Source organism: Asterias amurensis, chromosome 5 (assembly GCF_032118995.1).
Source record: "Asterias amurensis chromosome 5, ASM3211899v1".
Classification (NCBI taxonomy): domain Eukaryota; kingdom Metazoa; phylum Echinodermata; class Asteroidea; order Forcipulatida; family Asteriidae; genus Asterias; species Asterias amurensis.
The window spans coordinates 10,891,216-10,916,432 of NC_092652.1; the positions used below are offsets into that span (position 1 = coordinate 10,891,216).

The window sequence follows — 25,217 nt, forward strand, 5'->3', positions numbered from 1 at the left end:
CTACCTAGGTCATAGCTCTATGTTCAGGGATGCCAGTCAGAAGCCATATATTACCTATTGTTAAAAAAGCTCAACTGTCCAATCTGGAGCTATTTGTTTGATTCGATGATTTTTGTAAACATACTTGTGCACAGAGAGAAATCAGCTGTTTTTTTTAAACAACAACTTACTCAAGATATAAATAACTTAACGTTTAATTGAGACCTGCCTCAACATTTCCTCTTGAGCAATAAAAACACAAACATCAACATTGTGATTTTCAAGGATATTTTGACGGCTTGTATTTCAAAATAAAAACATCCTAAAGTGACACGTGTCATGTAACCCTGCAGTACCGTTTGCAAATCATCTACTGTTTTGAAACCTTCCAATAGTTGTTCCCGCTACTGTTATCAGATGATGTAATAACAAAAGCAACCCACGCTATTCTGCCGACTCTTAAAAATGAAAGCGGTCCCAAACAACAGGATGCTCTTCCAAGGAACAAGAACTGCCAGTGGATTCTTCAAATAATGTCAAACATCCTTTCTTGGGAGATTCCCTTGTGCGACATGTATGTACCATATTTAGGTGTTTGTTAGTGTAACTATATACATTCAAAACATTTTTACCTGAAACACATGAACTACAACTGCAAGTTCTCCACAGGTGACACCAACTACAGGGTATTAATTACAGGGGACAGGAAGGTGGGCTGGTTTACAGGAAACAGGAAAGGTTCAATTCACAAATAAACCACAAAGGTTGATGTGGAAGGCCCACCCCCCCCCCCCCCCCTCGAAAACAAGTTAATTTCAGAGATTCCAAAAAGTCATACCCCAATTTCTAAGCTTAAAAAATAAATATCTTATTAGGAAATTATATGGTCCTATCAAATACTAGTACATGTGTATTATGTACGGTATGATCAATTTCGGATAGCTTATGAGAGCACTGGTATCCTAATGGAGATAATAGAGTTCCAATGAATCGATGATCTTTCAATTGAAACCAAAAGTTCTTTTCAGAACCAGCCCAACTCACTCAGAGATTATCATTTATGGTGTTACCGCAAACCTTACAATATCATATTTCTACCATGCAAAGTTTGAAATCCTGCTGTCCTTACAAACAATCACAAGCTAGGTTAACTCAATGCAGACCAAAGGGAGTATAGCCCTTTAACATGCTGCCTCCATCTTGGTCATGTTCCCCGTATCAAATAGTGATAAAGAATGCTAATAATCTTTTTGCAAAAAAGGAAACTGGACTATTTTGTTCTTCCAGCCTCGGTTTGGTAACAAAGATACTAATGAGAGAAATTCAAGATGGCTGAACCAGGATAACAGTCTCTAGGGTTCCATTCAGAATTTATAGCCATTAATAAGCAGACTGTGGAAGTGTCGTGGCCGAGCGGTTAAGAGCACCAAAATCAAAATGTGGTGTTTCTGATTAGCAGAGTGTTGGTTCGAATCCCCAGCCATGGCACTTAAGTCCTTAAGCAAGACACTTAACCATTGCTTCGTCCTTCAGATGGGACGTAAAGCTGTTGGTCCCATGTATTGTGTAAAGGAACCCAGTGCACTTATCGAAAAGAGAAGGGGGTTCACCCTTGTGTTCCTGGCTGTGGCTGCTTTATCAATGCAGCACCTTGTAAACCCTTACAAGGTGCTAAAAAATTGGGTCTCAGAATTCATCACTGCAATAACATATCTTTCTGAAAGTTTGTATATACTCAGCGCCTTGAGTACCTTGTTTGGTAGATACATGCACTACTATAAGACTTCAATATTATTCCTGCACATTCTTTCACCTTGTTCCAATGTTCCTCGTAGATAGTTTCAAAGGAAGGCAGCGCATATCCACTGACCATACTAACACTGTTCTCTAGGAGCGACTGAGTGAACTATAAAGGCGTTGCCAGAACCACCGTCGCAGATCCTTTTTAGTGTAATCACAAATCGTGATGTGACGTAAAATAGTGGGTAGGACGCATGGTTCCACCATGACAGGTATCAAACTCTTGTTCCTTGCACCTGAATGACAACAGTGAAAGGATTGTAAATTAGGGCAGTGGACACTATTTGTAATTACTCAACAATAATTATTGGCTCTAAAAACCTACTTGGTAAATAAACATTGTAGAGACATGGATAGTATAAAACATTGTGAGCAATGGCTCCTTTTGATGTACATAGAGTAGTTTTTGAGAAAGAGGCAGGTCTGAAGTCTTTCAATATTTTGTTGCCATTTAAAAGCAGTCCAGTGTGTGCAACAAGGATGTTTATTCTGATATTTCTCACTTGCAACTTCAATGACACATCTGAGAACTCATCAATTTGTGCGACAAGGTTTTTTTCTTTGTTGTTTATTCTCTGGCAACTTCGATGCCCAATTGAGCCAAAGTTTTCACAAGTTTGTTATTTTATGCATGCATGTAAATGATTGAACACGTGAGAATACGGGTCTTTTTAACAATTACCAAGCGTGTTCAGAACCTTTAAGTCTCAAATACATACAAGCCAGCAAGTGGCTGATGGTTGTCTTTTGGACACCAAGATTTAAATTTGGACAGCCAGTTTTATCTGTGACGTCATGCCATTGTTCCATCGCTCCATTATTTTGCCTGATTGGTGCAATATGGCTACAAGCCTGATACTTCACGGAGGCAACGAAGGCGATTGCCTCCGTTGCCCCTTGCCATTGCCTTGGTGCCCTTAAAATGCTACATTAGAAATTTACATTTTCCTCATAGGGTGCCCTTTGCCTAAGAGAAAATGCCTTGGTGCCCTTGGCCTTTCAAAAACGAAGCATACAGCCCTGTGGCTACCTTATAAGAGATGTTAATTTGCATCAGAGATAAAGGATATGCATTTTGTTTTTTACCCATACACTGGTGGGTAGCACTGTACATTCAGTACTTTCTACATGGCTACCTTAAAACAATATGTAAACTTAAAAGTAAAAGAGACTATAAATAACTTATTTTGTTTAGTTAAAAATTGAAAACAAAAGGTGTGATAAGAAAATAATCCAATGGCCACTTGGAATACAGAGTGTGCAAACACAAATTAGAAAGGCACTTCCTTGTAATATACTTGCAAGATATTATCGCTGGCCAGAGTCATTGCAATACTCTACACAGCCTCTTAGAAACTTACTTGGTGCTATGCTATGAGCAAACTTGGTCTGGAAGTCGCACTGCTCACTGGCTAAGAAATCCGGTGACAGAACAATAATCATTCGCTTACATCTGTAAAGCAAATTTGAGACAACAGATTTAACTATTATTGCAAACTTGTGTGTGTGCAACCAAAAGGACCAAAAGTATAAATGGAAAAAGTAGTGGTCTGACGTTTCGACCCTAGCAGAGTCTTTTACATAGGCTTTTAAAAAATAAATGATATACGTGCTTAGATTTTTTTTCAGTAGTTTTGGTTGGGCTCGCAATCCTCCACAGAAAGTTTTGTTTATTTTGATTTTATCCATCCTTAACTAGAATTCTCTTTTTTTGTTTTTCCTGCATACATATATTTGTCAAGTCAATTTTTGTTTTCTTCCATATTGATATATTTCCCCAGAGATATATAACACAGATTTGAAAAAGAAAAAAAAAATTAGCGGTTGTATGATTGAGAGTTACACAGTTACAAAAACATGTAGACTCTGATAGCATGCCAATGCATAGCCCATACAAAACAAGACAGCAGTCGATTTCACGAACTGCTATAATTAATCTTATCTCGATTTAGGAGTAACCCCTCCCTTAGGATAGACTTGGTTCCAAGTCTTTGATCATGGCTTTTAAGTCGTCCTGATAGCCGCTACAAACAGCGCCCTCTTGTTATCAATCTTTGTCATTTAGCCTTAGATTGCGAGTTAGGGCGCGCTATAGATAATAATGTGGGGGCGTTTTTCGTGGCTGAGATGCAAAGAATAACTGCAATCTAAGACTTGAATCAAGTCTACACTATGGTTTCAATGCATCGTACGTCTTTGTATATACGGAACTTAAGATTAATCCTAAGTAATAGGAAGAATTTGGTGAAATTGAGGGCTGGTCTGTGTGTAGTTAACTGTACTTTGAGGCAATCGGTGCATGCTGCCATTTTTAAACCACAACTTTCCCTTTTGTAGATCCAGTTTTTTGTGTCATCAAGGCTATCACATGATATAAATTCTGCAAAGTCAGATTCAAATGGCAATTAAGCTTCGCATTTATCTAAGTTTCATGATCTGACCAAACCGGTGTCCTTCCTGTGGTTTTCCTACGGAAGTGAAACTGATAGTGATTAAGGCCAAATACAAAATAAAACATGTTTAGCGTCCTACCCTTTTAAAAAAAGTAAGGAGGAGGGCCTTTTTTTGTCTTTAAACGGACAGGCGATACAAAAAACTTCTTCTGAAAAGTGACCTCTAAAAGACACTGGACACTATTGGTAATTGTCAAAGACCAGTCTTCTCACTTGGTGTATCACAACATATGCACAAAATAACAAACCTGTGAAAGTTTTAACTCAATTGGTCGTCGAAGTTGCGAGAGAATATTGAAAGAAAAAACACTTGTGTCGAAGTTGTGTACTTTCAGATGCTTGATTTCGAGACCTCAAAATCTAATTCTGAGGTCTCAAAATCTAATTCTGAGGTCTCAAAATCAAATTCGTGGAAAATTACTTCTTTCTCAAAAACTACGTTACTTCAGAGGGGGCCATTTCTCACAATGTGTTATACTATCAACTTTTCCCCGTTACTTGTTACCAAGTAAGTTTTTATGCTAATAACTATTTTGAGTAATTACCAATAGTGTCCATTGCCTTTTAAAGGAAGTGGGCGGGGATGCTCAACATGTTTTTAAAAGAATGTATTTGGCCTTATTGGTTTTAATGTACACCTACCTGTTCTCAATAAGTTCTGCTGTAATCGTTGAATATGAACCTCCAGGTACAAGATCTCGAAAGTCAACACACAGCTTGAGATTGTACGGTTCATTCTCAAGTACTGATATCATTTCTTTGACGAAATCACTATCAACATCCGTGAAACAGACATAGGCATCAAATACTTCCGGTGGGCCTGAAAGTCAACAGTTTTGAAGAAAATGTCAATAATGTTAGGATGCATTTCACTAGTAGCATTTATAACATAAAGTTTGAAATGCCACTAGCTACCGGGCCATCTCTATGGTCTACTTGATGTATGACACTGCTCTAGAATTGCCAGGGTCCTGGGTTTGAATCCCACCCGAGTAATAATGCCTGTGATTTTTTTCAGTCACAGGGTTGTAGCTAGAACAAATTTAGTGGAGGGCAATAAATATGTTTGTGTTATGGGGCCATGCAATAAGTTGAATAGCCTTTTGATTGTGTTCTTTGCCTGTTAAACATTTGATTCTCTTCATCATTAGCTGTGTCTCGGATCAATGCAAAGTGGAAAAGTATTTGAAATCTGTGCTGGGCAGCATAATTTATTTTTCTCAGAGTGCTAGGCAAAAATTGTGAGTCCTGGGCAGGCCCGCCCAGCACCGCCCACCGTGACTCCCATAAATGGCCGACCGTGATAGTTCGCGACGTAAAAGGAAAACCGTGCAATTTCGAGTGATACTTGTGTGGATCATTGTATTCTACTTTTAAAACATCTTTCTAACCATATGCATTTCATAACACCTTTCAAACGCTTTTAATAGACCAACTCGTCCGATCCAAGGCAACGTGTTCCTTTAGGAGAAGATTAAGTATATTTTTTACATGATTTCAATTATTGGTATATCACCTGCAGGCCATACACAATAGAGACAGGATGTATAGGTTTTGTGTACATTCCAGACTGGTTTCCTTTTTAGCAAACGAGAAATGTGCAAATCATTTACAACAATTGTTTATTTTTTAGAGCCCACACAAATGTCTGTTTTTGATAAAAATCCTGTATGAAATGTCGGTCTTAAAATAACCCATGACAGGTTTTCCTTCATCTTGGTGTTGTGGTATTTTTTCCCCCCTGGGTAATCAATTATAGGCTGTACTGTGTGCAACACATACAATACAACTTCATACGTGTTTTCATACCCCGTCAAAAACTATTATTACATTTCAAAGCAAAACTATTATTCTATGTTTTCACTGAAAACATAATGCAGACAACATTCTACATTCTTACTCCATGAAAGCAGGATCAAACACTTTCTTTAGTCTGAGACCGGAAGTATCTATTTTGGAGAATTGGACTTCTAATGAATGGAAGTCAACACTAACAGAGTGTACAACACAAAAGACTGCCCTATTCCACCATAACAGCCAATTAGACGCTATTTCAATGAAAGGGTAGTCTGCTATTTCCACAGAACTGAAAGAGCAGTTGCCAATTGACTCTGTGATGGGGATGTATGCATTTTGTGTATGGGTATTTGGAAAATATTTGAAAAGAAGCCTTTGCTCTCAGTGCATAAAGGCGGTGAAACTGAAACTCTCCATGCTCAATGGATCATACAATAAAGCACACAGGGCGGAACCTGTTATACACATAACTCGGGTAAAAAATTAACAAATAATCTGTTTACAAAAAGGCCTGTGCATGTCATCATAGTTGCTTTTGTAATACATTCGACAATGTCACTATGAAAGACATGGCATACTGTAAAGACTTTGGCTACTGATCATGAAAGTTTTCAACCTCAAAGCTTGCAAATATGCACATGTACTATGTTCAATTTGCATCGAGGATAAAGAATATTAATTATGATTTTTACCTATACACCGATGTGTGTTAGCACTGTATACTCGGTACTTTCCCGAGTCCTGTGAAATTGATTGTAAAACTTCTTGCCTATGCAAGAGTTTCAAGCTCTTGTTTATTGTATTGCAACAATGAATATTTCACATGCAAACTGAAACCATAACTCATTGCTGGTAGTTGGCCATGTAAAAAATAAAACTATTACCTGATGGATGATCTTCCAGTGTGATTCCTCGAAGCTCTGTTGTTTTTGGTACATGTGGATAACTTCCACTCACTACATGGGGAAAAAAATAAATGCAAGTGAGTCGTTTGTAAGGTGAAGTTCTGTATACCAATTCCCTTTTTTAAGTTTTTGGGGAGTAGAGGGGGAAGACATGGGTGCAGAGAGTCAGTTTAAGTCGTTGCGTTTCAAACATTATTACTCCTGGTTATTGGACCATTTAAAAAAATACCTTGGGAGTAGTACACTGCCTGATTTTGAGCTGCCAGATAAATCAATCACACATATCTGCCCTCAAAGGTTCCCAGTAATACCCCTGGGTGATGAAAGGCAATCATAGTGAAGGGCCTTGCTTAATGACACAAGTGTCTTGACTGGGATTCTAACCCGAACCCTGATGACTCAGCAACCAGAAGTTGAATCAGATGCACTACATCGCTTGCAGGAACCCTTCTGAACTTGGGTGATAGGTGCTGTATAAATCCAGTTCAATTATAAAGGAATGAATTTAAATCATAGATCTTAAGCCGGCCTTAGGTCGATCTATGATTTTTTTGGCGCCGGTAACAAACCGTCGGCAACGCACAAACAAAATATGCTCAGGTCACAACAACTGAGAAATCGTGCGTCTACGACTGGTTCCCGACCGACAAGTTGAAATTGTTCTACTCTTGCGGCTGTTAATTTTGTTTGAGCGCCGACTGTTTTAGATTGTCTTAAAATCATTACAGTTATGCTCAGAATGTAAATAATCGCCGACTAAAAAGTTCCAGATGGTCTTAGCTCAGGCGCAGTGTGATCCTGAAAAGTCAGTCGTTGACAGTTTTTTGTTGACGCAAGGTTGACCTGGGGCCGGCTTTACATACCTTCAGGATCTTGAATAGGCTGACCATGAGCATCACCTTTACGTCTTTCTAACCATCGGCGAGCATCTCTCTCTAAAATGAAACAGGAGGAGAAATAACCAATAGATGTGAATTATGGAATCATTCAAGAAATCTGTAATAAAATTAACGAAAACGTTAAGATCCATCCAGCCCTGAAGACCAAATTAATGTTCATTACCACTTGAGCGCTTTTTATCCTTAGGAAAAGGCGCTATATAAATGGTATTATTATTATTATTATTTATTATTGAAGCAAAAACTGTCCTCTTTATAGTAGAGGGCACCATGTTTTTAAATGCCAGGTGTTGTATTTTGTCGGTTAGGGAAATTTGACTCTACTTGGATAAATTTGTCCATGAAACAATCATAATTATTTACAGTCAGTTAGCCCTGGTAGGATGGACGCAACAAAGCTCGGAAGAGTCCAGCCTGGGGTTGATTTCACACAGAGCTAAGATTGATCTTAAAGGAACACGTTGCCTTGGATCGGACGAGTTGGTCTATAAAAAGCATTTATAAGCGTTTGTTATAAAATGCATTGGTTGGAAAGATGTTTTTAAAGTAGAATACAATAATCCACACAAATTTGCCTCGAAATTGCGTGGTTTTCCTTTAACTTTGCGAACTAACACGGTCGGCCATTTATGGGAGTCAAAACTTTGACTCCCATAAATGGGACATGTTGGGACATGTTGGAGCTAGGTTGCAGTGATTCCTTTTCTCAAAATTTTGACATTATCGGTCATCTAGCTAGATGACGACCGATAACTTCTAGAAACTTCTATAAGGCTCCCTGTGCGTGAGCCTTATAGTTTCTCGAAGTAACGACTGATAATGTCAACATTTTGAAAAAAGGAATCTAGCGCCCCAGTCACTGGGTCTATTTTGCAGTGGTATTTGCAAGTAAGTTGAGCAGAGTTGAACTGCTGCGAATATTTGTTGCGAATTTGTGACATCAACATTTGCTTCGCATTCGCATGAAGTATGAACCAGGCTTAACCCTCCATCCTCCATACGACCATCTGCCATCGGGAGGATAACCGGAGGGTTACTATCATCAACAGGATGGACGGATGGTTACTATATAATAATTGTCGGGAGGATGGAGCTACGATCATCGCAACTAGGGAAATTTGTACAGGGTTACTTACCGACTAGTTTAGTTATGTCAAGTAAAACGTCATCCCTTTCTAAATCTTTAAGCATGTCCAGCAGGACTCCCACAGTACTATCTTGTTGAGTTGTCCACTGAGCAAGTACTAATTTCATAGGATCTCGTTCCAAAGCAAAGTTCTCTATCATCTCATACTCAAAGCCCATCTCACTCGCTAAGCCTGTCCAATCATTTCCCCCAAATTTGGGTGGATTCAACATGAGCGAGAGGCGAGTTCTTGTGGGAACATTAAGGGCTTTTGCGGGAACCACCCGAATATCCATCTCATCAAAGTCAGATTTTGAGCAACTTCTACTAGATGGCGATGGAGGAAGTCGGACTTTTAGTGGCTCACCACACAGTTCACTGGATGATGGAAACTTAGCTAATTTGGTTGAATTGGATGAACACTGCTCTGCTGAAGACACTGCACTACAACTTGTGTTAACCATTGAGTTAACCGAGTTAGAAATGGAACAACTTCCTGCAAAACCAGACATGCAAGAGTTTGTACTACCAATAGGCCTACCATCCCCCATCAAGGTGGTGCTACTACTTGACGACATTTCTGTCTTGAGTTTCGAGTTTGGAGACAACAAACAAGCTTCCTTCTCTACCTGGTTGTTGTGTTCTTGCTTGTGAGTACTGGACAGCTCACTCCCCTGGTTTTCTTCTTCATAACAACGACCACCGCTGGGTGGACCCGGACACAACTCTACACACACAGCAGCTGAACGACCTTCACTAGTCGACTTCTTCGAAAACTTAGCCGATAACATTGTTATTTAAATTGAACAAAAGCAGCGAGTGCTGTACAATATTCCAATACTCCCTCCCTAATATTAGTATCAACAGTTGCTCCAATTCCAAATATAGCATATGAACTTGAAGCTTTTATGTACAAACCCAAACCAATCATAAAGGAAACATGTCGCATTCCACATTTCCAGCATCGAAGTCAAAGAGTATGACGTTTCTGGATTGAACAGGAATTGGAAATGTAAAGAGTGGTATTTGCGTCGTCACCAAACCTTTATCTCATAGCTTGACAATGGTTTAACCTTAAGTAGGTAAGGGACTTAAATTTACCACCAACATACTTTACTCTAAGATAAAGTTTTTGGACTATTTCTATCAAGCAAAATGTGTGTGAAGCTCATTTGAAAGTTAATTGGTTTAAAATCTGACAACAGTTTAATTAAACATTTCAGAATGAGTTAATGAGTTAATCTTCGAAAAAATAACCACCCATTATTAAATGGATTGATCCAAAGTGCGGTGAGCATTCGGGGCTGTCCCTTTTCCTAAAGTTATGACGTATCTGAGGACAGGGCATTGCTTTTGGACACACATACCACCCATAACTATAGGGGTCGATTGCAATAACGTAACCCTCCTCCGGAAGGAGGTTTACGTTATCGCATGGAGGAATAAATTAGACCTCCTATCGCAACTAGAGGGGCCGACGACATGGGTGGGGCATGGCACTTGAACCCTCTTACTGGATTATTTGCTTTTATAGTGACCCCCCCCCCCCATAATAAAGACCATCCAGTGTGTTGTTATAGCATGGAATAATTTTTATGGTTATAGTGTAAAGGTGTGTCTATAATTATGTCACCAACAACGTCATTATTGTTGAAGGGAAAGAGGTATAGCGAGTCAAAATTAATGGCAATTTGAACCTTTGGTTACAAGCCGTAGCAGCATACAGCAGCTTTCCATAGTATTTTGAGCATTGCACTTTCTGTAAAACGATTTATTCAGTTTTCTGTTGAAATGTTTAATGTTTACCTCTCTGTGCGCGATATAAACAGTCCCTAGATACAACAATATTGTGGAAGTTTATTTGCCAAACAAAAAGTCAAAACTTAGAAACACGTTAGGCTCCACTGGTTGTTTGCACTTGTAAATGCAAAAAGTTTGGGATTTTAGGCATTTCTACAAGGTACAAAAATATGTCATTATGTTGAGGCCATATAACAAAAATTGCCAACCCAAAAAGTTTCATCAAACACTATTTCCATTCAAATTCACGATGATGCAATCATGTTGACTGAATATTCTGCTGAGCATTCTGGAAAAAAAATATACAGAGGCTTACAGAAGCTATGTGCCTTATATTATTTCCTAATATATTTTCTTCATTTTTTTTTTAACCCTTGTATCAATATTATTATAAATATTAAAACTTTTAAGTTTAAAAACATCAGCTTAATGGTGATTCAATTTTCACTTTTTATTTTTACACTTTATGTATAAAAAAATTGATTTGTTGTAAAATTACCATGGTAGTTTTTAAAATTTCCCAAAAATGTTGTGAATAAAATGAAGACAATATTGCTGGCTACACGAGTCTCACGAACACTTGCAGTCACTGCACATAATCTTCAAACTTAGTGCGGTATTCTTCAAATTTTCTGAAGCAGCACTTTAAAGGAAGAAGAAGAAGAAGAAGATAGTAATTTCTTCCACGTATGGCATCACCGGGAAACCATTCTTTCTCGTTTGCCTTGAAAACAGGAAAAACTCAAAACAAATGGGACCAGTTGAAGTCCTTGAAGATCGGTGTGGTGTGAAAATTTCAATGTCCATCAAGTTTTAATTTATGTTTGCATATACTTAATTATAAACAAGGAAGATAATTAAGGCATCGGTTGATATATCGCATCATTATTCTTTTCCCAATTCAAAGAAAATGACTGCATATAATACCGTGAAATTGGTAAGAGGAGGATGTAAAACAGTCGAAAAGATTCAAAAACAGATCTAGGGAGTTGCTCATTGGACAGTGATCCTCCACACCCATTTGCACACACCAACCCCTATCCTTCCGGCCGTCAAGTGTCGGCAGGGCGTTAGTGTAAGAAAAGTGGGGCATGGACTTTACCGTTTTCTGCTTTGCTATTTTCCGGATCCCTACCATCCCATTACCACCAAGTGTTGTTTTTGTTAGTATGTGTGATTAGTTGTTCAATGTTTGTTTCGCCCACCCGCCTATAAGGCCAAAACAACAACAAAAATATACCAGTAAAGCGTCCGGATTTAAAAAAAGAAAAAAAAAAAAAAAAAAAGGAGGATGAGGGCTTTACTATTTACCATTAATTACTATTTTTATCAAGATGGCCCGACTAAGTATTTCAAACAAATAGGCCACCAATTCTTCAGTTTGAATCAATCGCAAACTTATTTATACCATTTATTAGTTGCATGAGGACCTGTGTTAACACTAACACTAAAACACTCACAGTTTTGCCTTCCGCCATTAAATCAATTTTTTCATTAAATTCAGAGGTACATTCTCACTTCACCCGCCAAGCTTCTAATTATCACATTTCTTACACCCGTACTTCCCTCGCTCATAAAACTATCAAACATGAAGGACCCATGCTTTGGAACATGCTTAAGGAACGACTTAAAGCCTCCAAAAGTGTATTTATTTTTAAACGTGTCTTTAAAACTGACATACTGAATTCTTATTGTTGATGAGTGTTTTACAAATGTAATTGTATGCTTTGAACCGTGCTACTGCGGACCGGGGACGGGTGGTCTCCCGCATGGGATTCCTGTGTATATTTATTATCACCCATAGTCACACTTGTTAAATCCCCCGCTATGGGATCATTTGTTTCGGTCGATACTGTATTTGCTGACCGGCAAGACTGCTGTGTGTGTTATGTCTTAAGTCCAGTCCTCTGTTTGTGTCTGTTTTTTTGTTTTGTTTCAGTGTTTACTAATTATTCTTTGTAAACATGCATATGCATTGAGACCTGCTGTTATATTTTGTTCATTGGTGGCTCGACTCGATCACGGACCTCTACGGTTCACTTGATATTATTTATAATCTCAATGCATATGCATGTCATTAGGGACCATTGCCTACAAGCTTTGCTTCTTAAATGGATCCCTCCGCAGTGTCAACATTGTTATGCATCTATTTCTTCAAACCTATGTTGTTAAACAATTATTTTTCATTGTTGTAATAATTTCTTGTGACTGCTGTTTGATATTGTTTTTTTTTGTTTTTTTGTCTTTTGATACTGTGGAAATAAAATGAACCTTGAACCTTGAACCTTGAACACTGTTAGTGGGTACCTAACTTGGCCCCCTCAGTCATTTATATCCAACTTGATCACAACTTAGGGGTTTAATACACTCGTTCGAACTAAAAAGTTGTCGAATTTAATTCATAACTTTATAATTATTTGAATTGAGTTCGACACGGCACAAGTTTAGTGCGATGCGACGTTTACAGCGTAGGCCTAAAATGTAAAAAAATTACGGAGATTTAAGCATGTAAACAAAAACAAGGGCTCAATAATTCACGATCGAGGGCGCTATTTGTTATTATCAGAAGAAGTTTGTACCACAGTCCGCCTATGATATAGGTATGTAGATTGGGTTCTCCGGGGGTAGAATCTACAGGGTGCATGGGGGGGGGGGGGGGGGCACATAACCGCCTGCTGGCTCCGATGAAAACAGAACTGCAACAGAAAAACCTTAAGAGAGACACAGTTGACCCTCTGGTGACCAGTGAATGCTAATAAAACTAAAAAATTGAATAAAATAATTCCTAAGTAAGTGTAGCGATTTTATGCTAATTCTGCTTCCATGATTCAACGGAGCCCGTTTTCAAACGAAACTGGATGAGTCAGAGGTTAAAATAAGCAATTTTGTGTTGAAATTGGCCGGGAAAACCTATGGTACCAAGTAATAAACCACACTGGGGGAGAGAGAGTTGTTACCACAGTCCGCCTATATGTAGATTGGGATCTTTGGGGGTATCTACAGGGTGCACGGGGAGGGGCAAATAACCGCCTGCTGGCTCCAATGAAAACAGAACTGCAACAAAAAAACCTTAAGAGAGACACAGTTGACCCTCTGGTGACCAGTGAATGCTAATAAAACTGAAAATTGAATAAAATAATCCCCAAGTGTAGCGATTTTATGCTAATTCTGCTTCCATGATTCAACGGAGCCCGTTTTCAAACGAAACTGAATGAGTCAAATAAACGAATTTTGTGGTGAAATTGGCCTGGAAAACCTATGGTATCAAGTAATAAACCACACTGGGGGAGAGAGTGATTTGAACCTGCGCGATTAGAGAGTTAGAGGGATTTGAACCTGCGACTCGATCCTGTTCGGCGATGCTGGGATTTCTGAATAGCGCCCTCTTTTGAAACAACTTCCTTCAGTGCAGCCGTACGGGTGTGGGAAAAAGACAAACTGGGGGATAAAAATCGCTTATTATCGATGAAACACCCACAACTGAGTTATCTAGGCACAATGTGAAAATAAAAACAATATCTATATGAATGATAATAAACGGTGCCACTCATCTAACGAAAGCAATATGAACTGTGTCAGCATGTAACGTCTTGTAATAAGACTACCCAACATTGTTTGCTATCAGATGAATGTACGTACGTATACGTCTGCTGCGTATTACGTAGACTTGTTGACAAGTCGTTAGGCGCTGCCTATTTGTCTGCCTTTCATGCAACAGTCGCAGTGCGATGTTACACATGCAACAGTCGTAGGTAGCGCGAGGCAGCTCTAATTGCGACTGACTCACACACACATACTGGGATCGAGGGTGTGTGTATCGTCCCCGCAGCTACACCGCGCTGTAACTACACACCGCGCTTAACAATTACCGTCTTGACTTCAAGACTACGTATTACGTGACGTGAGCGCACAATTCACAGAGCTAGCTGACAGGACACACCTCCACGTTGACCAATCGTATCATTGGAACCTTTGGCGGATTGCCAAAGCGTAGTCAAAGGGGGGTACCAGTCAGAGAATGTCTACGCAATGTACACACAGGGAACCACCACGCTCATGCTTTCCACCATAACCACAACGTTGTAGGTTAGTTGGTTATTTGACGACGTGACCACCACACATGCGTGCTATGTATTCCTTCTTCTTTTGGAGCCATCTATGATCGAACTCGATGATTTGATCGTAAACAAAACCATCCTAAACCAACGAAATCCAACGTTTTCTTTCTTCAATTTTGAGCGTATCTGTTGTATAGAGTGCTGCAAGCTTGAACTTTTAGTATAACAATGGACAGTATTCCGAAATATAATAAAAACCCGCAGAATCTGCAAGAGTTGATCGAAAGTTTACACGCACTTTTCGCTGAAGAAAATGTGAACGTTGATCAGGTACAAGAAGTAATGGAACGGTACAAGAGCACTGAAGATGATTGGGAGAAATTTGCCATTTATGACGAACACAGGCAAGTATCGATATTTTTTGAGATGTTAATAACATGAATATTATTATCTTTACGGAGTCAGACATTATTACGTAATGATGAATGACCAAATAGAGGAGATAACAACTCTACTATAATACTGGTGGGTTATTATAAGACACTAGTTGCGATAACGTAACCCTCCTGCCGACGGCGAATACGCCGTCGGCAGGAGGGTTACGTTAATGATTCACACATTATTTTCTGATAAGGCTAGAAAGTGATGATTTTATTGTAGACCAAGTTGTTGAGGTGCTGTACTTCTTTTTTTCAAAATTTGTCATTATTGGGCATACTTAGCTAGTACAACCATTCATTCATGACAAATTTTGAAAGTACGACTGACAATGACAAATTAAAAAAATAAACTAAAGGATTTAGTGACCCAGTAACTATTTATAGTTCATCTGCCATGTTGATGTCCCCTGCGTTGTGTGGTGCGTCGTTTGAGTATGCCCCTTTTGCAGCCTAGATGCAATTCAGTACATTGCGAGAAGTGGCCACCATCCGCAATGTTACAATAAACATTCCCTGTCCACTAGCTCCTTGACAATAACCATTCTCATCCCCCGCTCAATGTTGATGGGAGCGCCAAAACAGCGCAAGGAGGAGAGCCAACATTAAAAAGAGTCAGGGGCCGGGGGCCGTGGTGCCCGATATGGCCAGGATTGTACAACACCTGAGTAAAATTTGAGATGGTCACTGAGTTCAGTTCATCTAATTTATTCAATCAAAGCAGTTCATGATTATTAATTGCCATTTGTTTTGATAAAAAAAACAACAATAATTTTGCCCTTTTTGATTCATTAGGTATACAAGAAATCTGGTGGATGTTGGTAACGGCAAGTTTAATCTGATGGTGTTGTGTTGGGGTGAGGGTATGGGAAGGTAAGTAAAATGCACTCTAGGAGAATTTTATTGTGTAAGTCTTCTTCTCTTGACTTAGTTTTACTACAAAGGTGTTGGTTAGTTTGTTTGAATGATCTTCCCGTCAAGGGAACTCGGCAAGCTCCCACATATAAACATCAAGCTTGCAACAGCCAATATCTCTCATACAAACATTGGTTTTACGTCTATGATAATACGAGTTACACAAATCAAGAAATTGTGATCCAGTAACTAGACGGCAACAATAAAAAACAAATTCTAGTTATTGTGAAGTCAGTGGTGAGCTGGGGGATTCGAACCTATAACCTTGTGATTGCAAGTCGTGCAGTCTTTTTAGTCTTTTCTACATACAGAGGCAACAAAGGCAATTGCCTTGGTGCCCCCACTGTCATTGTCCTTGTGCCTTTGAAATTCCCCAGTAGAAATAAATGGTCATAAGCTGCCCTTGACCAAGGAGACCTAAGTATCCTTGCTCTTTCAAAAATGAAGTCGATGTTCAAGATCGAAATTGAAAAAAACATGAAATTGCGTTTTACTGACGGAAGGTGTTTCAAAAAGTCCTAACAATTACACAGTTTTAATAGATCGGTTAAATTTGCATCAGGGATAAAGAATATTAATTTTTGGGTTTTACCCATACACACCGATGTATGAAGCACTGTATAGTCAGTGCTTTCCCGAGTCCTATGAACCCACGACCTTTGCAATTCTAGAGCAGTGTCATACCAACTAGACCACCGAGATTGCCGACATAGGTTAAATAAAGGATTGTTACAGAATTAGTAAGAAACAAAAATCGTGAATATCATAGATTTCCATAAAACTTACATGGTCTAATGATCAAGCTAATGATGATGATAGTAGAAAACATCCCTTGAAATAATTCTGTCTGAAACTTCATATTTGATGAGAAATAAATAATCTATTATTTTCGCGTTTGGAGTTTATCGCTTAGTGAGCGTTTTATTCATTCATTTTTTTTTGGCATCCATGCAATGCAAAATTTGTAATCGGTTTTTCACTATTCTTTCGTGATCCAGATGGTCGATTGATCTCGAACTTCTACAGGTTTGTCAGTTTATGTATATAGTGGATAACACAAAAAGCTTACACTGTCAACAACTTTTTTTTCCAGCAAAACCAATTCTGTATTGTTCCTTTAAATGTTTACCTTGATGCGTCGATCATTAAAAGTGATTAAAATGAACACATGTTGCTGCCCTTGAAGTTTCTGGAAGAGTACAGATCATTCGATGTTTGATTTGCTAAACTTGGCAAACACTTCAGAGTGTGATGAACTTGAGATATGAGATTGTTCGACAAACTGAGACTGGTTTATTTATTTATTTGACTCTTGATGATGTGGAGTAGATAAGAACGATTCAGAGTGTGATGAACCTGAGATATGAGATTGTTAGACACACTGAGACTGGTTTATTTATTTATTTGACTCTTGATGATGTGAAGTATATAAGAATGATAAGGAAGATTGGCCATTACCTCAATCTGTTTGTCATCGTATCACATTCATCACGTTCTGTATACCTTGGACAGTTAATGGATGCACCCCCCCCCCACTGAAAAAGAATATCATTATTACCAAAATTTAGGTTAGATTAAGGGGACACATTCCTTTGATCGGGCAAGTTGGTCCGTGAAAAGCATTTTAAAACTGTTTGTTACCAAATGCAGTGGTTAGAAAGATGTTTGGCAGCGTTTGGGGGTGATGATTGAAACAACATAAAACATGCTGGCTTGATATTTTGTTGTTGAAAGGGCAAGGGCACCAAGGCATGTTCTCCTTTGTAAAGGGCACCTTTATAAGAATTTCCATGGGAATGTTTCAAGGGGCACCAGGGCAATTACCTCCATTGCTTCTGTGAGGAATGAGAAGCATCTGGCATAAAAATGGGACCATCACCATACATCAGTGCTCAAACATTTTGGCATTGAGGGACCCCAGATTAAAATAACTGATTGACTATGAATTAGTTTTTTTTTTATTTTATATTTCTTGAATCCATTGAATTTTTTTACAGCTCCATACACAGCCATTCAGATTCCCACTGTTTCATGAAGGTACTAGATGGCTCGCTTAAAGAAACGTTATATAGCTGGCCATCAAGCTCAGAGAAAACAAGGGAGATGCAGCATGGGGCAGAATCCACTTACAACAGAGATCAAGTGACATATATTAATGGTGAGTCAGTTCAGTGCTTCAAATCCTGTTTAATGTCAGCATAACTTCCTGTCAGCATAACTTCCTGTAAGCGTTTAACATGGTGCAGCCATGTTGACAGCAGTTTTGGTTTATTTTAACAACACTAATTTCATTCTAGGAAATAAGAGAAAGATTATTGTCCTGTGAAGTATAAGTTTGGTATAGTACATTGTTGAGGCTGTTTTGAACAGCAGGGAAATAATTGCTGAACCATGAAAGGAGTCAAGGACGTCCATGGTTGATAGCACAGTCCAATTTGCCCCTTGTGTCTTAATTGTTTGGTTGAAAACTCAGGAATTTTAGTAAGAGAATTTTAATTTATATTTGTTTGTACTCTCCGTACAAGAGGAAAATGAGTATGTTAAAGTATTGGGACATAGTACTTTTTTATAAATGTTATTATTCACTTATGTTATATTAGTTTATCTTGTGGAAGTGTCGTGGCCGAGCAGAGTGTGGGTTGGAATCCCCAGCCGTGACACTTGTGTCCTTAAAGCAAGACACTTAACCATTGCTTCGTCCTTGGACCCAGTGCACTTAATCAAAAATAGAAGGGGTTTGCCCGGTGTTCCTGGCTGTGGCTGCTATATGCACCGCCGTCGCACCTTTTAAACCATTGTAAGGTGCTAAATAATTGGGTCTCAGAATTCATCATTGCGATAACTTTCTGAAATTTTGTAATGTACTTAGCGCCTTGAGTACCTTGTTTGGTAGATACATGGGCTCTATAAGACTTCAATATAATTGTGAAATTGTTACTTTTTAATATTTCATCTGTTGCTGTACAATTTTTATATCTGATGAATAAAGCAATTCAGTCAAACTCAAATTAAATTAAATTCATAAAACATGAGAATTCTGCAAAAAGCAGCACCACGCTCAGTATATGGGGCAGAGGGTACCCCCCCCCCCCATATCTGGCATGGTATTTTATGGCATGGTGCTGCTTACTGCAGAATTATGTGCTAACAGTAAGTACAAGGCCCAATTTCCTAAGGCATGTAAGCATAAACACTTGCTAAGCACAGAAATATATTGCTTAGCAGAAATAGGTTAATAGCATTGTTGTGATTCAGCTTTATCAATGTTTACATGTATGCATGCTAGCATAATTTGCTTGTTTGATATAGTGATGAAAAAAGAACTTTGCTGTTATCACAAATCAGGAGATATTAAAGTTGATGAACCGTTTAGTATGTTTCTTTTATATTCAACAATTGCTTTTTGGGTAGGATAGATTTTTGTCATACACAACATATAGATGTTAGTCCAGTGTGATCAGAAGGTGCAATATTACTCTTTTAATGATAATTATCATGATGTGTTGATTGCAATGATCATTACTACAAAGATAAAATGTAAATTTCAAGACCACTTCTATGAATCTTCTATATTTTGTCTGCATCCATGCAGGCCAGGTCTGTCATTTTCAAGTATAGTTAATTTGAAACTTTAATCCTATCATTATCTGACAAACAAAATGTCCAAAAACATGTGAGTTGTTTTCTGACAAATTGTACATCAATGAAAATTTAACAGAACAAAGGATTATAATTTTAAAGCCATTGGACCCTTTCGGTACAAAAAAAAAAAAAAAAAAAAAGTTCACAGATTTACAAATAACTTACAGGGTTTACAGAAGGCAATGGTGAAAGACTTCTCTTGAAATATTAGTCCATGAAATGCTTTACTTTTTGAGAAAACGGTAAAACAATATAAATTCTCGTTAGCGATAATTCTGGATTTGTTGTAAACACATGTCATGACACGACGAAACGTGCGAAAACAGGAGTGGGTTTCCCCGTTATTTTCTCCCGACTTCGATGTCCGATTGAGCCTAAATTTCCTCAGGATTGTTATTTTATATGTAAGTGTATATGTGATACACGAAGTGTGGGACTTGGACAATACTGTTTACCGAAAGGGTATAATGGCTTTCATCCTATCATTATCTGACAAACAAAATGTCCAAAAACTTGGAGTTGTTTTCTGACAAATTGTACATCAATGAAAATTCAACAGAACAAAGGATTATAATTTTAACCTATATAAATAGATGGTTTCTTGTTAAAATATTGATTTGATTTGTGTTTAGATAAGCATGGTTTACATCGGATTGAGAACCAAAGCCACACAGACACAGCGTGCAGTCTACATCTATACTCCCCTCCATTTGACAGTTGCTTGTCGTTTGACCAGCGGACGGGAAAATCACATACAGTGAAAGTTACATTCTGGAGCAAATTTGGAGAACGCACTCCTTTTGTAAGTATTGAAGATTTTAGGCGTTCATTTAGATTTTTAATGGTTCTGCTTACTGCCGAATTCTGCACTTACAAACGCAAAATTTCTGCCCTAGCCTTGTAAGCGTAGAATGCCTAGTAATGTGGAGTTGGCACATGCATAAGTCGAAATTCCCAGCAAACCATTGAAATACGCTTGACCTAAGCGCAGAATTCCCTGCTTTCATACGCGCCAATGCTTTGCTTGTGGTAAGCAGAGCCAAGAAATTGGACCTCTAAGCCATGGCGAGATTTGGAGACTGGCCAAACTCCCATGGCCAGCTTGGGGAGTTTGGCCAGTCTCCAATATCTTGATCTGGGAGTGGAATGTTGTGCATATTATATGGGTCAATGGTTGAAGCAACAATAGGAGACTTTCTGTGACCATAGGTGGCAGCAGACTTACCTGGTAAAGCCATTGTTCTCAGAATTATGTTCAGAACTACGTAAACAATGGAAATTTACCCGGTAAGTCTGCTGCCACCTAGCGTTGGAAGACTCCCATTGTTACATCTTCATGGATGACATTTGGCCCATGGAGAAAAGTAAGACAATTTTACAAGGGCTGACCAACATGCACAAATTGTTTGTACTTTTTTAGGGGGTTGATATGATAACAATAATGATGATTTTTCTGAGGGTAAAAAAAACCGTAAAAAATCAGAAATCAGATTAAGTAGGATGAAAGCATGCCTGAATCGTGCAGCATTTACACAGTCGTGCCAAGATGTAAAGCAAAATTCACCTTGAAAAACCTTAAAGGAATATTACAGAATTGGTTTTGCTAGCAAACAAGTTGCTGGCAGTGTAAGCACTTTAAATAATCCACCATATACATAAACTGACAAACCTGTAGAACTTTGAGATCGATCGGCAATCTGGGTCACGAGAGAATAGTAAAAAACCGATTGCAAATTTTGCATTGCATTGTTGCCAAAACAAAAATGGATAAAAAATGCTCACTGAGTGAGCGATAAACTCCAAACTCGAAATAAGTTTATCTTTTTCTCATAAAATGTAAAATTTTCAGACAGAAAAATTTCAAGGGATGTTTTCTACTATCATCATCGTTAGACTGTGTAACTTTGATGTAAATCTGTGATCTTCACAATATTCGTTTCTTACAAATTCTGTATCGTTCCTTTAAGGTGTTCTAAACTTTGATTAATTTTTTTATCCTGTTTCAATTTGGCACGAATCAAGTTATGTTTATAGTTTAAACAATGTCCTTAATTTAAGTTTTCTTGGAAAGATTTGGAGTAGTCTTTAGAGAGAACAAACAAATTGAATTGTTGTTGTCTTTGTTTCCTTTAGACAACTGGTGGCTGTTCAACTACTCATTGCATGGAAGCAGAGGATAACTAAAGCAGAATCAATATTTGCCTGAACATCTCCAACAAACTAGTGTAATCTGTTGTAATATCACCACGCCTGCTAACACAAAATGATGGTAAAGATTCCATTTTTTTTAAAAGCCTGATAATCAGAATCCATTTTGAAATGAGCTCCCCAATTGTATGCAGCGTTTGGTGAAATGCATTGTGAAACATGAGTCATGTGAATTGCAGTATGTTCAATGTGTTATACTTTGGACTTTTACAGCCACTTTTACAGTTATACATTTTTTATGGCTTTACTTTCAATTGTGGGAACGGGCCATTATGTTTAACAGCTTTTTCCTTTTTTGTTCATTTAACACAAAGCAGCGTGCAGGTTATATTGTCTCGAGGTATTTATTCAGGCATGCAACTCTTCCGCGTTTCTGCGAAAAAAGAAAAAAAAATGATAAGCGCAAAAAAAAACCAACCTTATGTATGCCTGGCAACAACAATGTACAACTACAATAATGTAAAATGAGCCTAGTACATGCTTGCCTTAGAGCAGAATGAACCTCAACATTTTCTAGGGTACCATTGTGGGTCTCGTGTCCCGTGGCGTTTCGGCTGCCTCGCTCCGCACTTGCGTTGTGCCTTTGAAAATGTTCCTCCTTTTTTTTTTTCAACGGGTAGTTGCATGCCTGATTATTCAAAAGCATTATAAACAAGTTTTTTATTTACAGTAAATTTAATTTGCAATTAAAAGAAATTCCCATTACATATATACAAAGTTGCTGGGCTTAAGGTATTAAAGCCAGTGGACACTATTGGTAATTGTCAATGACCAGTCTTCTCACCTGCTGTATCTCAACATATGCATAAAATAACAAACCTGTGAAAATTTGAGCTCGATTGGTGGTTGGAGTCGCAAGATAAATATGAAAGAAAAACACCCTTGTCACTCGAAGTTGTGTGCTTTCAGATGGTCGGGACCTCAAATTCTAAACTTGAGGTCTCGAAATCAAATTCGTTGAAAATTACTTCTTTCTCGAAAACTGCTCCACTTCAGAGGGAGCCGTTTCTCACAATGTTTGATACTACCAACCTCTCCCCTTGTACTCGTTCCCAAGTAAGGTTTTATGATAATAATTATTTTGAGTAAGTACCAGTAGTGTCCACTGCCTTTAAGATAAACTAGTTATTTTTTTACACACATGATTGAGTTTATTGAACATAACCTTGTTTTGAAATGTTTGATTTTGTACCCACTTCAATGATTCACCCATAAATGCATGAATTTTCAGAAACCTTTTGTGACTGAATTTGAACTCATGCTACTGAAGTCTGACATTCACTTGACAGCACCATATAATGATAGAGGGAATATTCAATACTGCTAAGCACAATAAATAACCAAATGTAACAAAGATTGCATATCAACTAATAAGGTTGTCTGGTATTCCTTAATTTTGTTTAGTATAAGGTATAAGTTTTAGGTAGTGGCATAACGGTAGGGGGGGGGGGGCTGGGTTGGTTCAGATTTATGGACACTATTGGTAATTACTCGAAATAATTATTAGCATAAAACCTTACTTGGTAACGAGTAACCCGGAGAGGTTGGTAGTATCAAACATTGTGAGAAACGGCTCCCTTTGAAGTGAAGTAGTTTTTGGAAAAAGAAGCACTTCAAAGAATTTGATTTTGAGACCTCAAATTTAGAATTTAAGGTCTCAAAATCAAGCATCTGAAAGCACACAACTTCGTGTTACAAGTATGTTTTTTTCTTTTAATGTTATCTCGCAATTTCGGAGAGCAATTGAGCTCAAATTTTCACAGGTTTGTTATTTTATGCACATGTTGAGATACACCAAGTGACAATTACCAGTAGTGTCCAGTGTCTTTAACTAAAGTGCACACGTGAATGGCTTGATGCAATTTAAAAATTGTGACCCCTTTGCTTCATGGTATATACTGTACAAATTAAGATGTCTATCTCTTTCCGCCTGATGTCGATCGAACGAAGATCACAGGAATTCAGTGTTTCATGGCTTCTCATTATGTTTATTCCTGAGCATGTTGATCCATTTAGTTCTTACCATGTACCCCTGTAGCTGAAAAAATATGTCCATCCTAAAAATAACAAAGAAGTGTGGAAGTTCAGAATACAGGTGCCAAGTTCAGGGCCGAATTTCATAGAACTGCTAAGCACAAAAATTTGCTTAGCATGAAATATCTTCCTTGATAAAGACAGGATTATCAACCATACTTCAGTTTGTTGCATATTGCTTGTTACCAACATTGAGCTGCTGTTACCTTATCCTGAAAATCACATGGAAATTTGGTTGGTAAGCCTGTTTTATCAAGGCAAAAAAGTCATGCTAAGCAAATTGTGTGCTAAGCAGCTCAATGAAATTAGGCTCAGATAGTTTTTGAGAATCATTTGTCATTGAAGTAATGTGGTTATAGTAAAATATATCGGCTTTTATTCCCCTCACCCCCCCCCCCAAAAAAAAACCAAAGGTACTTTACATTTAAAACAGTTTCTGTTCCATAATGTCTGTTTATCTTAAGCAAACCGGCATTCTTGAAGATGGTCTTTGTAAGAAAACAAGTGTTGTTACAATGCAAATCCTTTGTGCCGTTTACATTACTGTTACATGTATGCAAATGTGTATGCTTATAATTACCAGAAAAATGTACATAAGCAAAAATTTATTTTATTTTCATAAACAATGTGAACAGTTGCATGTGTGCATGTTCATGATGGATTTGTGTTGTTTCACCAACTAACTCCATACAAGTACTGCCTATGAGTTGCCATGTTGTTTGCTGTGCTTACATTAGGCTGTGTTAAAGCCAAATTTTGAAATTTTCGGTTGCATAAAAATCAAATTTTCTCAAAAAGGTCAAAGTGGAGACTTAAATGAATTTTTGGTCAAGCATAGGGTGACGAAATACCATATTTAATAATGACATCTTATAGTTGTAAATACTTGTATTACTAATAGACTTTTGCGTGTACAGACTACTGTAAATTGTAATAACCAAGAAGCCTGCACAGCTGAAATACTAGTTTTCTCGTTTTCTTATTAAACTACCCCAGGCATTAGTGATAATGATAGGGTGTGTAATTGACAGTTTATCAAATAATGTATATATATTTATCTTCCAGCAGTACGCGCTAATCCACCAATCAGATGCTTGAGCTGGAGGGGGGATAAAAACCTATACATTGCTTCCTCTGTTCTTATAGCACAGTGCGTATTATGAA

The 25,217-nt window shown here is 38.0% G+C and overlaps 2 protein-coding genes across 2 annotated transcripts; one reads left to right on the forward strand and one right to left on the reverse strand.

The window, feature by feature from the left end:
* Nucleotides 1-795: 795 nt before the first annotated feature.
* LOC139937519 (myeloid differentiation primary response protein MyD88-like) lies at nucleotides 796-9,951 on the reverse strand. The gene is made up of 6 exons (XM_071932680.1): nucleotides 8,970-9,951; nucleotides 7,798-7,869; nucleotides 6,914-6,985; nucleotides 4,875-5,052; nucleotides 3,141-3,232; nucleotides 796-2,015 (listed from the first exon to the last, which is right to left on the reverse strand). The coding sequence occupies exons 1-6, from the start codon at nucleotides 9,748-9,750 to the stop codon at nucleotides 1,867-1,869; spliced, it is 1,344 nt and encodes a 447-aa protein (XP_071788781.1). The 5' UTR covers nucleotides 9,751-9,951; the 3' UTR covers nucleotides 796-1,866.
* Nucleotides 9,952-14,803: 4,852 nt separating this feature from the next.
* On the forward strand, nucleotides 14,804-24,447 carry LOC139937282 (cysteine dioxygenase type 1-like). Its single transcript, XM_071932384.1, has 5 exons — nucleotides 14,804-15,221; nucleotides 16,050-16,127; nucleotides 18,167-18,327; nucleotides 20,444-20,613; nucleotides 21,945-24,447. The coding sequence occupies exons 1-5, from the start codon at nucleotides 15,046-15,048 to the stop codon at nucleotides 21,993-21,995; spliced, it is 636 nt and encodes a 211-aa protein (XP_071788485.1). The 5' UTR covers nucleotides 14,804-15,045; the 3' UTR covers nucleotides 21,996-24,447.
* Nucleotides 24,448-25,217: the final 770 nt, after the last annotated feature.